The following is a 16,076-nucleotide window of genomic DNA, read 5'->3' as shown; positions in this document are numbered from 1 at the left end:
ACAAGTGGGGAAATGGAATGTACCTGAGCTAAATTTCAAGTGTCATAGCAAAGGGTCTGACTACTTGAATAATGTGATATTTCAGTCTTTTATTTTTAATACATTTGCAAAATGATATAACTGATATGTATTGTGTGAATAGATATATCCAATACTTTGACACAAATAAGCAATCGTGTTTACATTACAAGGATAGATCACCCAAGAAGAAATATTCTGGTATCATTTACTCACCCTTATGTTGTTCCAAACATGTATGATTTTCTTTCTTCTATGGAACATAATTTTTTTTTTTTTTAAGGCAGTTATACAGCTTCAGTCACCATTTACATTCATTGAAAATAAAATAAAAGGTGCAATGAAAGTAAATGATGACTGAAACAACAAAGTAAATCATATGGGCTTGGAGCGACATGTGGGTGGGTAAATTATTTAAAAATTTTTTGGGTGAACTATACCTTTCGTTCTTTACCAAAAAATGAATCATTGTGAATGGCCAATACTTTAAATGCATGGTACAAGCTGTAGGTCTGTAGCTAGAAAGATGCTACGGTTTGAAAAATCAGAGAGAATATTTTAAGAATGGTCTGTGGGAGTCTATCACTAATTAATCATTCACAATAAAATGCGCCTGACAGCTTGCAGGGGCCAGGGAATGATTAACAGGGGATGTATGACTTAATTAGGGAAATATAGATTATTAACGTCCTCACACTTTCCCAATGACAGAAAGCACGTGTGTGTGTTTTTATGCATTTCTAAGTGTGAATGTAGTAGAGGTGGCTGGGATTGGCTTTCATCTTTAGAGAAGACAGCGTATCTCAAGTTGTGAAGACACCATCAAAAGATCCAGCTCATTTCAACCTGTAATCAACATCTCTACCTTCATCGGCTGGGGTACTCAAGTTCAAATAGAGGGGAGATAGAGGTGGAAGAAATCTTTGTGAATGTTACAGTGTGGGTATTGCAGACTCACACTAAATCTGCAGAGAACTCTTTTAGCTACTACTTAGAAAAAGCACTCTCAGCTTAAATCCATTCTGCAGAATTCTGTAGACTGTCCCTTAAAATCATTGAATTTAAACCATTTATTAAATTCACTTGGAAGTATTACAAAGAAATAAACCTAAAAAAAAAAGTCTTCCATCTTGGCCTGTGCATAACTAAGATACAGTGGGATACATTCTTGCACAAATGTCCTTTAGCATCTAATGCGTACAAGTAGCTAGACCTGATGCCAATATTCCTGTCTTCTAGAATTTGTTAGAGAAAGAGTAAGTGTATTAAACTCTTTTCTAACAAATTCCTATCCAGATAACACCATGTCATAATGGCCACATTTTGTGACATTTTGCCAAAAAGTCACACAAGGTATGCAGATCTCGCTCTTAAAGAGATAGCTGAAAATTAAAATACAAAGGAGGCGTAACAGAAGGAGGCGGTTTAGCAGGATGCTAGGGACCAATAACCCTAAAGGAATATCCCAGGTGTCAGGGTTTGTGTAGGGATAAGGCGAGAGAGAATCCAAGTACAGAACTTTAATAGTAAACCAACAAGAGAAGGAGGTAACTTCACAAAGAAGGTAAACATAAACTCAACAGCAGTATGCTGGCTTACAGCGCTGTACATACAGTTCAAACAAGAACCAACCAAGGAACAAGAGGGTATATATACACACATGGGATAACAAGATAAATGGGGAACACCTGGGATACAATTATGGAAGGAACTGAAGACAGAGACAAAGGAGGGAAACAAAGGAACTTTCAAAATAAGAGTCATTACAGGAATCCAGTCTGCAGCCCAGATTTGATCTACTCGCTGACAGTTCTCATTTATAAACATTGTAAATACATGCACCTCCCGTTGACTGCACTGAAAGAGTATAACAAAGCAGCCATAGTGTGCATGTGTCAAACGTGTTTGTATTCGCTTGTGTACAAAAGAGTATACTTTGAAAGGCAACGTGGTCAACCGGGTGCAGTCCGATCCGGAACACAGAATAATGAAGTATACCCGGGCCTTTAGTCCCCACTCACTTTCACTGTATGGTAAAAGAGCAACATTAAAACATTTTCTACATTTCTACTCGTGTTCCACATAAGAAATATATTCATACGGGTGAACTGAGCCTTTAACACTACAGGTAGGAAAATGATTACTCATGTAAGAAAAATCATCTGTGGTTATAAATGCTTTACATTAACTTTAGTTACAGTGCATGCTCTAAAAAATGACAAGGATCAGTCAGAACAGAGACATTTTTATGATCAATAATAGTTAATAAAGACAAATTAAGAGAAACTGGAAAAAAGTTTAGTTAATAGAGAATTCAGAGAGCAATTGGTTTAAAGCACAAATCATGCAGCACAGAAGCTTTCCATGTATATCTGTTTCCCATTAACCCCAGCAAAATTAAATGAGTTGTATTTAGACTAAGCTCTGAAAAGGCATTCAGGGATTTTTTTTCCCCGTTTGCCAAGGACACAGAAAGTTATATTTCAATTAGGAAAGGGCTACATAGCATCCACTGATTATGTGCTGTTAATAATGAAGAGAGAATCCATTCAAGAATTTTCGGTGCCCATTATTTGCCACTTGAACTAATAAATAATGTCCGTATTGATACTGAATCTGAAATTTTAATGTTAATCACACAAAGCTTAAAGGGATAGTTCATCCAAAAAATAATTTACTCACCCTAATTTAGTTCCAAAGTCATTTGACTTTCTTTCCTTTATGAAAGGCAAAATGAGATGTTATAGATATGGCATTATATTAGACTCAGTCACCATTCACTTTAATTGCATCTTTTTTTAATAAAATGAAAGTGAATAGTGAATGAGGCTGACATTCCATCTAAAATCTCCTTTTGTGTTTCATGGAAGAAAAAAGTAATTTGTGTTTGAAAAAAGTGTAGTAAAAGTGTAGTGTAGTAAATTATGACATCATTAAAAATTTTGCCTGAGCTATATTTTTAGTCCATCTGAACATACAGTCCAGTATATTAATATTTACACATGTCCAGCTATAATATGTAAGTAGTAAATTAGTTGTTTGATAAAAAAAAAGGGGGGCATACTTGGCTCATTACATCTTAAATGGATAATACACAGTCATTATGTGTATTAGGTTTTCATTGTGGGCCACCACTACACATGGATATCGATTGCTACAAAAATCCCTGCCGTATATCTAGTACACAGAGAAATCAATAACCATATTCTAAACTTATCAAAAAACAGTGACAGGCAAGATCTTGAAAAATATCACGCCTCCTGCATTCATACACTTTTAGGATGACGGAAATGAGACAAGTGATTTTAATCCATCAATGGTGGGGACATGGAGCAAGATGTAGTGTTTTAAACATATTTTTTGACAGTTAAATTGGGCCCATTTAGTTGAAGAAAAATTGAGGTAGCTATTATAACACTTATACTAGATTTTGGATGCATCGGGCCCTTGCTTTACATCACAGGCGGTACCACTTAAGGCTTCCAACAAATGGCCTTTCACAAATGGCTGCTAAGAGGCTGGAATGGTTCTAGCGGCTGAACATTATGAACAAAATATGGGTCACTGCAATGAGTTCGATCAGGATGACGACAGGCCTGAAAAAAAATGCTTTCGTTTGTGGCAGCAAGCATCTTTGGACATCTTTCATGACAGAGAAATATCGCAAGAAGGCTAACTTGTACTCCAAAACAAGCACCAAAATAGTAGGATTTTTCAAAAGCTCATTTGAAACCATTGATGTGTGAAAGCACTAACAAGATTGAAGAGAATGAAAACAGCTGGACTTACTGTCAACTATGACTTGTCTTCCTGACCAATCATCATTGATCATCTGAATATTTCCAAAATGGATGTCGCTGAAAAATATGCGGTTGTGGTGTGAGGTCTCCTGCCTATAATCAAAGGCCAAAGCGAGAACGTTCTTGAAATAGTCTGGATTCTCGAAAGGTTGGAGTGGGGAGTTGAGATCACTCTCATCTGATAGGTGGATGCTTTTTAAGATAGTCCTCTCAGAGTAGAGAAGATAGCCCTCATATCTTTGGCAAGCAAAGCCATCTTCAGCTAAGTACCCATGAGCACAAGAACAAGTCCTTCTTCCACTGCCCAGGTGAAAACAAAGCTGCTGACAGCCTCCATTACTCCTGGCACAGGGGTTAGTGCCTGCAGGACAATCACACAAAAAACATCACTGGATACACTTATACTGAGATATTGTCATGAAACCTCAAATACAAAGGTTTGGGTAAATTGTTAACAAGGTCAATGACCCTGAATACACTTACAGAAACAAAGTTGTGTTCTACAATAATATTGTTAATATGTGGCATAACATAATAAACTCATTAAATTGAAACCTCAACCTTTCTCCCGGCCTCTGTTAAACACTTTCACATCCTTCAAGTTGACGCCCAGACCACTTCTCATTGTAATGGTGTCAGTGGCATCGCTCTTGAATCCACGGCGAATAGATCCGTTGGCGTGGGCTCTGCCACACACAGCACAGTGAGAGAGACTGACATCAGCGTAATCGAGGCAGTTATCTAATTAAACCTCAAGACTCATTAAAATACACAGAAAAGATGCTTTAGCTGCAAAGCTTAGGAACCGTCACCTTGACAATGACTTACAAAACACCTTATTTACATATGGCCGATGGAGTCTTTCAAGGAGATGACAAAACCATAAGCCAGGGCCCATTATAACCTTGCTCACAAGGGGTTAATCCTTAGAGACTGGAGCAGCTGGCTCTGTGGGCTACTTTGGAGAGTGTAAAATAATAAACTACCTGTCAGACCAGTAGATGTAAGCCCCGAACACAGCCACAGAGAACAAGTCCACATTTGCGGCTGATAGTACAATCTCTCGGCCCTCCCCGGTTTCAAGGTTGATCCTCTCTATCTTGTCAGTGCGGGCGTCACACCAGTATAATCTATTTTCCTAGAAAGCAATTCGAAAATGCACATCAGCACCTCTTCCTTTGAGCAGGTCCATTTTATCAGCATCAGAAAAGCAGAAATGGCAAGTAGAGTGACAGCTCAGAGTAAGTCAAAGATCAGGAAGGGGAATCACTTCACCCTACCTCATAGTCGATGGTGATTCCGTTAGGCCAGGTGATGCCAGAATTGACCAGCGTTACCTGGTCTGAACCATCCAGCCGTGCACGACCTATGCAAGGATTTTTTCCCCACTCAGTCCAGAATAAGTAACTGTTAATTAGAAAATATCAGATCTAGATTACCAATATCTACATAAAAGGAGAGTTCACCCAAAAATTTACATTCGCTCATCATTTACTCACCCTCATGCCATCCCAGATGTGTATGACTTTCTTTCTTCTGCTGAACACAAACAAGGATTTTTAGAAGAACATCTCAGCTATGTAGGTCCATGCAATTCAAGTGAATGGTCACCAGAATTACAAAAGCTCCAAAAAGGAGATACAGTCAGCCAAAAGTAATGCATAAGACTCCAGTGGTTTAATCAATGTTGGTTTTGTGTGAGAACAGACCAAAATGTAACTGCGGAGCAGTGGTGGCTTATTGGACTAAAGCGCAGATCTGGTAAGCAGAAGGTTGCCGGTTCGATCTCCATAGCCAAGGCCATTGTGTCCTTGAGCAAGGCACTTAACTCTAGGTTGCTCTGGGGGGATTTTCCCGGTAATAAGTGGACTGTAAGTCGCTTGGATGAAACTTTCTGCCAAATGTATAAATGTAAATGTATTTGTCACTTTACCTCTTTTCATTGCTGTCGATTCATAATCATGATTTCAAGCTCAATTACGATTTATAGTCCTTGATGCATGTGCAGAGTGCTAGGTGGCACTGTAGAAAGTGTAATTAATCTTGAAATCATGATAGCCTGCATGAGACTGGAAAACCTGGAAAACTGAGTCTTATAGATTACTTTTATGCTGACTTTAAATGCTTTTTGAAGCTTGTAGTGATCACCAATAATTTGAATTGTATGGACCTACAGAGCTGAGATATTCTTCTAAACATCTTTGTTTCTATTCCATTGAAGAAAGAAAGTCATACACTTGACTTTGGGGTGCCATAAGGGTGAGTAAATGATGAGAGACTTTTCATTGTTGGGTATACAGAAGTATACAGAAAAAAAAGAGGAAAAAGAAAACTTTTAATATTTTCTCACCCTTATGTCGCTCCAAACATATTTTTCCAGTGGAACACAAAAAAATATAAATAATAATAATTAAAAAATAATATAGAATAATACAGTGCCCAGGTCATATGGACTATGAATAATATACATTTAAGGTACTTTTTTGTCATCTTTTTTCTTGAAGCTTACCAGCCCATGGTCAATATGAACAATTGAAAATCTATGTTAAGATTATTTAAAATTGTTTATTTTTTGTGTGTGTGTGTGTGTGTGTGTGTGTTCTACAGGAAAAGAAAAAACATCTTGGAATGACATGGGGCTAAGTAATGACAGGACTTTTATTTTGGTGAACGATTTCTTTAAACCATGACATATTCTATTTTTCTTAGAGGCTTAGTAGTTTTTCCTAAGTGTGTAACTGTTGTTACACCACCAATGAAACATCACTTAGCTGAAAAGAAAAAGACAGCTTTTGTAGCCTTAGACTTGAATGGGAGGCTACTTTTGGGTGTCTGGGATTTAGAGAATACATACTTCTATTGCTGTCTGCTGTCAACAGATGGAATAAAATGCTCATATTGCTAAGGAGTGTTCTCACTTCGTATTTCCGATTCCAGGATGTAAATTTCAAATTCAAGGCAAATGCAGACAGAAAACAAGAATTGACCCCATTTACTGAAACAATCCCATTATGGGGGAAACTCTAAAGGACTACAAAATGGGTCTGTGGTTAAATGGAGATGCAGGTCTGCTAGTTTTAAGTTCTTAATTTGGCTCATTAGTGGAGGCAATGACATTTTAAAAGCCAATTTGTCTGCAAAACAGCTTCAGTCAGATCACAAAATGTATTTGACCTTCAAGGGTTTCAACAGCATTTCTCTTGCTAGAGCTCATACTATCTGTTCTAATGTATGTGTGCAGTTCCCAGAAATGTACTCAGTCATTTACAAAACCACAGATCTATATATCCAAGAGTATATAAATATATCGAATACTGAATTGTAGACATGATTGTAGTTGATCTTAAGATGCTTCTCTTTGACATACCCTCTCTGTGGATGTACTGCAATGGCTCTTGGTTGATCCAGTCCTTCTGATATTATCACTGACCGGTAGAGACCATTTAGACGAGCAATTTCAATGAGGTTGAGGCCATGGTCTGTCCAGTAAAGGTTACCTGATAAAATAAGAACAATTTGCATCTAAATCATATAAATGGTTGGAAGCTTTAAAAACACCATGCAATTAAAATTTGAGTTTTTTAGCAGTAAGTTTATGCAGTGGCGGATTTTGGCATTGCAATATGGGCAGCCGCCCGGGGCGGCACCCCCAATTATGTGGGGTGGGTGATGAAGGTGGGGTTCGCCCAGGACGCCATACAAGCTTGAACCGCCACTAAGTTTATGTGTGTTAGCTTTGTACCAAAATGTAAAGTCTTTCTCTTCTAGGAAACAAAAAATTTTTGGCATTTGCAACTCATGTTGAATTACACAGATGTATCCCAATCAAATGCTCTCTAGAATGAAAATATATCTCCCCAAATACCAGCTACTAATGCCTAGAAAGTGGCAAATCATGGTCTATGGCTGTATCATAACTAAAGCTTAATGGCTATTACAAAAAGGGGCCTTTAGATATGTTCCATCAAAATGTTGTTTCAATGGGAAAAACAGGCTTGTAAAGCAATTTCATCGTTATAACATTGTGTTCTGCACCACATAATTTATTCAAAAACATATTACATTTTTCCAATGATGTTTGTGTCTCACCAGCGATCCAATCGACTGCAATACCCTCCACTCTGTTGATGCCAGTGGTGATAATGTCCTCCTTCCACGTCTGATCCCTCTTGGCTCTAGAGATGCGGTTTAAACCCATGTCTGTCCAGTAAATTGTATCATTGCCTGTATGAAGGAGGGCATATTTCATTACTACACATCTTTCTGGTATGCTCGATTCTAATTGGTCACTTTTGGCATTCTGCAGTCAATTTGTTTTGTTTATAATCGCTAAATTACAATACTGAACACGTTTCACAAAAACATTTATCTTAAGACAGTTATTTTTTATCTTTAGCTTTAATGTTTAAATGGGACATATCGATTTTAGATTCCCAAACAATCATTTAGCAAATAGAATAGAATAGAAATAGAACAAGGAGTCTTGCAACAGATAATCTTAAACCCACCAAATACTGATTTTTTTTTATATTTATTTTTTTATGTTTATTGCACTTTGTAAGAAGCTAATTGATCAAAATTATTCATGGTACTTTTTTTAAAATATTCTTACTATACAACATTTTTCAAAACTGCATTAAACATTTGCACAGTACTGTATATATTTAAATTTTTTGTCTTTGACAAATCAAATTGTTTACACTGTGCTGGTTGTGCATGTCTCTCGTTGCACTCCTTTCGCTCTGTCTTCACACATACAAATAATTTAAACTCAAATAAATATTTCATGTCCATTTGTTTATTTATTTGGCAAGTAGCCATGCAATAAGTGGGATAATGTAGAGTCAGTAGGTCATTATTGCAAAATAAACCCAGAGAAGGTGATCAGACGTGAAGCAGAGGAGTCTTGAATCCTCCAGTAGGGGTTTATTTTGTGATAATGACCAGTTGACTCTACATTATCCATTTCATATTGTATAAGAAATATAGTGTATAAGCATACCAGACCTATGCAAAATTGTACTATGGTAATTAATTTTCAAAATACAGTTGCAGTTAATAGGCCTTATTCATGAAACATAAGCAGAATTAATTTCTGATTTAAAAGCTATTTTAAAAACATCTTGAACTGTTTCAAATAGATCCCAAATTCAATTATTATGATTTTATAGTAGTTACAATAATTATAGCACCCATGATATTTCAGTGGAAACTAGTTACAATGGTAAATTTAGGTTAGGATACATTATTCAAATAGTTAAGCTTACTTTTTGAAAAGCTGATAATATCTGTGTAGCAAACAAATCAAACATGATTAGTAAAATCAATGAATGAAAGATTGTTTTTACAGCAGCAAACTCTAATATGTAACTGGTATCTTTTCCCTGTGACTGAATGCGGTGAGAGCAGTTGTTTATTTGCACCCTCCTGTTAATACCAAATTCACACTCAGCAAACGGATTTCTTACATGTGATAGCAGCCAGCTGGAAGGCCCTTGTTTGTTTCATGCTCCAACAAGCTGCCTCTTAATATCATGCAAATGGTATGCATGTGTAATCAGCTGTCATAGGCTGAGCAAAGATGGGGTTCCCTTCCGAGGGAACTCGCACTGCGTCGTTGAAAACGACTCTTTGGGGAACGCTCCTTAGCGTGCGCCTCTGAATTATGAATGAAACTATTCCAATCTTGATTGGTGTTGCGTCATGACGTAACATGTGACGGCATAACCGGATGCATAAAAGTGACGCCGGTACACATACACATTAGCTTTCGCTCTTCAGCAAGCGCTCTGTGTTGAATTGTTTGTCTTATTTGGTGTTGTTTGTCTGATTTAAAAATATTATGGCCACCGAACAGTTCAAGAAGTGCGTGCACCCCTGCCCTCGTTTCATTACGGGTAGGGACACGCACGCTTTATGTGTGAACTGTTTGGGAGCGCTAGCTGCACAGGCAGCTCTCGAGGGATCTGCCTGTGAAAGTTGTGAAGCACTACCCATGAGAGTGCTGCGCCTCGGTTGGCGTGCTTCGATGAGCACGGTCAGGCTCGCGTTCCCCACGGTTTGGGTCCCGCGTCTGTTGAGGCAGCGGCGATTGAAATCGCGGGGTTCGCAGCGGGATTTTGCAGATGAGAATGAGACTGCTGCGGCACGTTCTCATTCTTCGTTTGAGGATCCCGAGCCTACTGTGAGTGGTGCAGAAGCCCGCGTCGCGCTTCTTCTGCCCACGATCAGGTCCCCTTGCTTGAGCTCACTGCTTCCGAGGAAGTGGATATGCTCAGCATCGATGCGGACGACCGTGAGCCAAGCACGCCAGTTTTTGGCCAAGCTTATGAGGAGCTGATTGAGGTTGTGACGCGTGCCGTGGCCAGACTGAATATCAGCTGGCCGCAAAATGAGCAGGAACGCAAGTTGAAAGCAATTAGACGTGCGTTTCCTGCGGCACAGATCACAAACTCAGCGCCGGGGTTTGCCGCTTTTCCCGATCTCCACAAAGATATCTAAAACGAGATCGTGGGGTAAACCGCATTCGTCCCGTATATCCAGCCCCAGTGTTTGATTACAGACGATGTTTTGGGGGCACGGTATATGGGCTAAAACCCGGCGCTGCCTAGTAAGCCCTGCAGAGATACATCTGCTTTAATAAGTAGGGCTTACATGGCCGCACACAATCGGTGTTGGTTTCCGCCGTCTCTGACGCCGGGCCACATCAATTTCCAGCGAACGCACAGCTGAACGTTCGTGTCAAAAAAAATAAATAAATAAATATATATAAAAAAATAAAAATAAAAAACAACAAGCATCAATTGTGGTCACAAGAACCGTATCGACTAAATCCTGCCGGTTTCCCGCTTCAGGAAGTCAGGAACAGTGCTCGAAAAACACCCAAGACCAGCCTCGAGAGGCTGGTTCCCTTAGTTGAAGCTTCAGGAAAGAGGTCCTACCGAGGTGGTAGAACCTCGGAGGGCTGTCCCCCCCCCGCTGCAGAGCAACCGAGGTTGCTCTCGCAGCGGAGTCCTCAGGAAATCGGTGTCGGTTCCCGCCGTCTCTGACGCTTCGGGCCACATCAATTTCCAGCGAACGCACACCGTGCCGTTCGTGTCAAAAAATAAAAAACACACATCAATTGTGGTCACAAGGACTGTATCGACTAAATCCTGCCGGTATCTCGCTTCAGGAAGTCGAGAACAGTGCTCGAAAAACAGAGGCTGGTTCCCGTAGTAGATTTTGTAGAGGCATGGAATCATCTTCCCAACATATCTGCATGGGTCCTGCATATAATAAAATCAGGGTACAAACTGCAGTTCGGGCACCGCCCCCCCCCAAATTCTCTGGGGTGGTGCAGACTACAGTGGTTCCGGAGCAGGCTCAGGTGATGGAACAAGAAGTGCAATCCCTGCTGCTGAAGGAGGCCATAGAATGTGTTCCTCATTCAGACAGGGAGTCCGGTCTTTACAGCCGGTACTTTATAGTTCCAAAAAAAAAAAAAAAAAAAAGGATGGGGGTTGAGGCCGATTTTAGATCTCAGAGTTTTGAACCGGCCTTTGAGGAGGTTCAGGTTCAAAATGCTTACCATTCCTGTCATCGTGAGTCAGATCAGATCCGAGGACTGGTTTGTCACGATAGATCTAAAAGACGCCTATTTTCATGTACCCATCCTTCCATGTCACAGGAGGTTCCTGAGGTTCAGCTTTGGGCGAAGCTTACCAATATCGGGTTCTTCCGTTCGGCCTAGCACTCTCTCCCGCACATTCACCAAATGTATGGATGCAGCTCCTGCTCCTCTGAGACTTCAGGGCATCCGCATACTGAATTTTATCGATGACTGGCTCATTCTGGCCCAGTCTCGAGAAATGGCGATTCGGCATCGAGATGTCGTCCTTGGCCATATTCGAAGTTTGGGGTTGAGACTCAACACAAAAGAGTGTGTTACAACCATCCCAGTGCACAACGTTTCTGGGTGTTGTGTGGGACTCTGTTACGATGCAGGCACGCATGTCTCCTGCACGTGTCGAGTCCGTTCTGGCGATGGTGTCCGGGTTAAAACTAGGCCAGGCCATCACTGTAAAGCAGTTTCAAAGACTGCTGGGCCTCATGGCAGCGGCATCCAACTTGATACCTTTGGGCCTTCTACACATGAGGCCCCTCCAGTGGTGGCTGAAAGCCAAGGTGTTTTCCCCAAGGGGAATCCATTTCAGTATAATCAGAGTAGCGCGCAGATGCCTTCGTTCTCTGCTAATATGGAAGAAACCTTGGTTCCTGTCCCTAGGGCCAGTGTTGGGAGCGTCATGTCGCCGGAAAACCGTTTCGACAGACGCCTCCCTCACTGGCTGGAGCGCGGTCATGGACGGCAGCTTTGCCAGGGGTCTGTGGCAGGACCATCATCATTCTTGGCACATAAACTGTCTAGAGATGTTGGCTGTGTTCAGGGCTCTGAGGAGCTTCCTTCCAGACATCAAAGGTTACCATGTCCTAGTGCGTTCGGACAATACATCAGTGGTAGCTTATCTGAACCGACAAGGAGGACTCAGATCGCGCCCACTGTGCAGACTGGCGCATCAGATAATTCTTTGGTCCCAAGGGAAAATACTGTCTATCAGAGCATGTATATTCCGGGGTTCAGAATCAGGGAGCAGACATCCTGTCGAGGCAGGGGCTGAGGCCGGGGAATGGAGACTTCATCCAGAGGTGGTGAAGTTGATATGGGACAAATTTGGACCATCAGAAGTGGATCTATTCGCGTCTCGAGAGACGTCCCACTGTCCACTTTGGTTCTCCCTCTCACATCCAGCCCCACTGGGGTTGGACGCCATGGTACAGGCTTGGCCGAGGCTTCAGCCTGTACGCATTACCCCGATCGCTCTGCTCCGGGAGTCCTGGAAAGGGTCCGCCAAGAGGGCATCAGTCTACTTCTGGTTGCCCCCATGTGGCCGGCCCAGTATGGTTCTCAGACATAATTTCACTCCTGATAGCTCCGCCATGGCAGATTCCTCTGAGGAGGGATCTGTTGTCTCAGGCGGGGGGCACAGTCTTCCACCCTCGTCCAGAGCTGTGGAAACTGTGGGTCTGGCCCCTGAGGGGTTCAGTACCTAAATGCTGGTCTATCAGCGGGGGTGGTTGAAACCATACTTAGCTCTAGGGCTCCATCTACTAGGAGATTATATGGCCTCAAGTGGAATGTGTTCTCCACTTGGTGTAGAGAACATGAATTAGATCCAGTTAACTGCCCGGTGGCTTCAGTTCTGGAGTTTCTTCAAGATCGTTTCTCTGCGGGTCTCTCCCTTCCACACTTAAGGTGTACGTGGCTGCCATTTCGGCGTTCCATGCACCACTGAGTGATGGGCCTCTGGGGAGGCACCAGCTGGTCATTCGTTTTCTCCGTGGTACATGGAGGATGAGACCGACAACCAGGTCCAGGGTTCCTGCCTGGGACCTGGCGGTGGTTCTCGAAGGGTTATCCCTGGCCCCCTTCGAACCCCTTCAGTCGGCTTAGCCCAAGGACCTGACGTTCAAGATGGCTTTTCTCTTAGCTATTACCTCTCTAAAGAGGGTGGGTAATCTTCAAGCCCTGGCAGTGACGCCAGCTTGCTTGGAGTTTTCCCTGGCGGAGTTAAAGCCATTTTACACCGAGACCTGGCTATGTGCCTAAGGTGCCGTCTAACACGGCACGGTCTCACGGTCCTGCAGGCTTTTTATCCTCCACCTCATGTGTCGGCAGAAGAAGAGAGGCTCCATTTGCTCTGCCCTGTCAGATCTTTGAGTGTTTACCTCGAGAGGTCCTCTTCTTGGAGGAGGTCGGACCAACTGTTAGTGTGTTTTGGGTCACCTAAGAAGGGGCTCCTGCCTCGAAACAAACCATTAGTAATTGGATTGTTCAGGCTATTATCTCGGCCTACAAGGTGCGTAATTTGCCTTCACCTTTGGCCGTGAGGGCTCATTCAACTAGAGGCATGGCGTCCTCTAGGGCTCTCTTATCGGGAGTACCCCTCCAGGAGATCTGTGAGGCAGCCGGTTGGGCTACCCCGCACACTTTCATCAGGTTTTACAGTCTGCACCTCCCTAGTACGCCTGGCGCACGTGTGCTCTCGTCCTAGCTGAGTGCCTGAGTTCAGTTTCACCCTAGGGCAGGCCTTTATTCGGTCGCGTGGCCTAGTGGGCATTCGTTCCCCAAAGAGTCGTTTTCAACGACGCAGTGCGAGTTCCCTCGGAAGGGAACGTCTCGGGTTATGACTATAACCCTTGTTCCCTGAGAAGGAACGAGACACTGCGTCGTCCTGCCACGCCCCTCAAGGCCTGAGAGCGGCTTGCTTCATCGCTAGGCTAATGTGTATGTGTACCGGCGTCACTTTTATGCATCCGGTTATGCCGTCACATGTTACGTCATGACGCAACACCAATCAAGATTGGAATAGTTTCATTCATAATTCAGAGGCGCACGCTAAGGAGCGTTCCCCAAAGAGTCGTTTTCAACGACGCAGTGTCTCGTTCCCTTCTCAGGGAACAAGGGTTATAGTCATAACCCGAGACGTTTTCTTCACCTGAGATGAGCCGATTCTGGATGTAGGCACGGGTCTGTGTATAAAAACTCTCTGACCATCTGCCACTGTTGCCCTGCTGCTAAGGTCAGCAATTCGCCATGTTTCCCTAGCCACAGAGTGTGAGAAATCTGACCTGTCCAGGTAATGAATTTCTGTTGGCTTGTGAATTTTAGAAGTCAATTGTATTAGTTTAAGTACTTCTAATATAAGTTGATGATGATGATGACTATGATGATAATTATTGACTGAACATAATTCTGCTTATACTTGGCGAATAGTTAAATACATTAAATACTGTATTAATTTGAGTTAAATTTATTTGAGTATTATTTTAGTTCGAGAAACATGACAGAACCTGCACAGTGTAAGGAATTGGTTGTCAGAGACAATGGTCATATAGGCAGACAGACATATACAGACAGATATACATTTTTATTTATTAAACAAAAATATTTAACTGCATAAAATTATATTATTTTAATATAACTATTAAATTATTAATACATTTTTATTATTAATATTATTATTATTATTATCTTAGTCTATACATTTGTAAATAATTTTTATTTAAAAATTTGCGAAATATTTATAATTTGCATTTTTCAAAAAAAATATAAATGTAAAATACTATTATAATAATATAATAATATTAGATAATTGATACAAAATACAAATTATATTATGAGCATAGCAATTTGAGTTAAAGTTTCAGAATTGAAGGTTTATTTAGGCTTGAATACATAAATACATAGCATTATTCGTAAATAACCTTACAAGGAAAGTATAGCCTACTTTTATTTAATTTTGAATGGAAGACTTTACTGACTGCATATTTTTTTTTTTTTTATCTTTTATTTATGGGAGAGTTAAAAGTCAGGCAACAACTGAATGACTATAGTAAGAGTACGTGCTCATTTGTTTGCATTTTAACATGTTTATGGAAATGTCTCTGTCTACATGTTTTGTCAAGCCGGCCCCAGCTTGCTCATTTCCATAATTGTTACAGTCTTATACCATGGAAATATCTTAAATTATTGACTGTTAGACACTAACTTTATTTATGCCACTTGTCACTGCAAAATACTACCCCAAACGGGGTGGATAATCTTGCATCAGACTGCTGTCAAATAAACCTCATTCAGAGAATGAATAATGAATAGTATGAAAAAAAAAAACCTGGACGCCATCGTACTGGGGATGTTGGATCTACCTCTATTTGCTAGATTCTCTATTATACTGTTAGATGTCTCTTATGGTTCTATTCAAGATATAAGGAAAAATATAGATCAGTGTTACTGTTTGCATCAACTCGCTTAATCCATCTGAGTTGTTTATCTCTTCTATACATGATGTGCATTTGTTTTGAGTCCCTTTTACTCAGTTAAGAGAATCTGCAGTTAATATGAGACTGTAGATTTGAAATCAAACAACATTAAAAAAAGAAACAATGCAGGCAGAGCGGTGCATCCCTTAACAATATTTTGAATAAACAGCGAATCGTGAATAAAGGTTCTATACTCCGGAGTACAAAGGGGAGATAGTGAGGACTGAGTCACAGGAAAAGCAGTGTTTGTACAGTACCTGCATGAAAGTCCACACCAACGGCAAACAAAGTGCCACTTATGGGCATCAGGGTCTCTGCGTGGTCACCGGGATCCAGAGCGATTCCACATATCCCATCATGAAAAGAGTACATCAGAAAAGAACTCAGGCCTGTGATGGA

The 16,076-nt window shown here is 41.1% G+C and overlaps 1 protein-coding gene across 1 annotated transcript in view; it reads right to left on the bottom strand.

Moving 5' to 3' along the window:
- lrp1bb (low density lipoprotein receptor-related protein 1Bb) overlaps window positions 1-16,076 on the bottom strand; it is a 491,998-nt gene that overhangs the window by 88,254 nt on the left and 387,668 nt on the right. Inside the window, exons 34-40 of the mRNA XM_052142560.1 lie at window positions 15,935-16,066; window positions 7,908-8,042; window positions 7,186-7,315; window positions 5,099-5,225; window positions 4,805-4,956; window positions 4,380-4,504; window positions 3,808-4,179 (exon numbers count right to left, since the gene is read on the bottom strand). Coding sequence (XP_051998520.1) covers window positions 3,808-4,179; window positions 4,380-4,504; window positions 4,805-4,956; window positions 5,099-5,225; window positions 7,186-7,315; window positions 7,908-8,042; window positions 15,935-16,066 — 1,173 coding nt within the window. The remainder of the gene's footprint in view (window positions 1-3,807; window positions 4,180-4,379; window positions 4,505-4,804; window positions 4,957-5,098; window positions 5,226-7,185; window positions 7,316-7,907; window positions 8,043-15,934; window positions 16,067-16,076) is intronic.

Source organism: Xyrauchen texanus, chromosome 14, assembly GCF_025860055.1.
Source record: "Xyrauchen texanus isolate HMW12.3.18 chromosome 14, RBS_HiC_50CHRs, whole genome shotgun sequence".
Taxonomy (NCBI): Eukaryota; Metazoa; Chordata; class Actinopteri; order Cypriniformes; family Catostomidae; genus Xyrauchen; species Xyrauchen texanus.
Note: the sequence above shows the minus strand (reverse complement) of the source record. Positions and strands in the feature narration are given on the sequence as shown.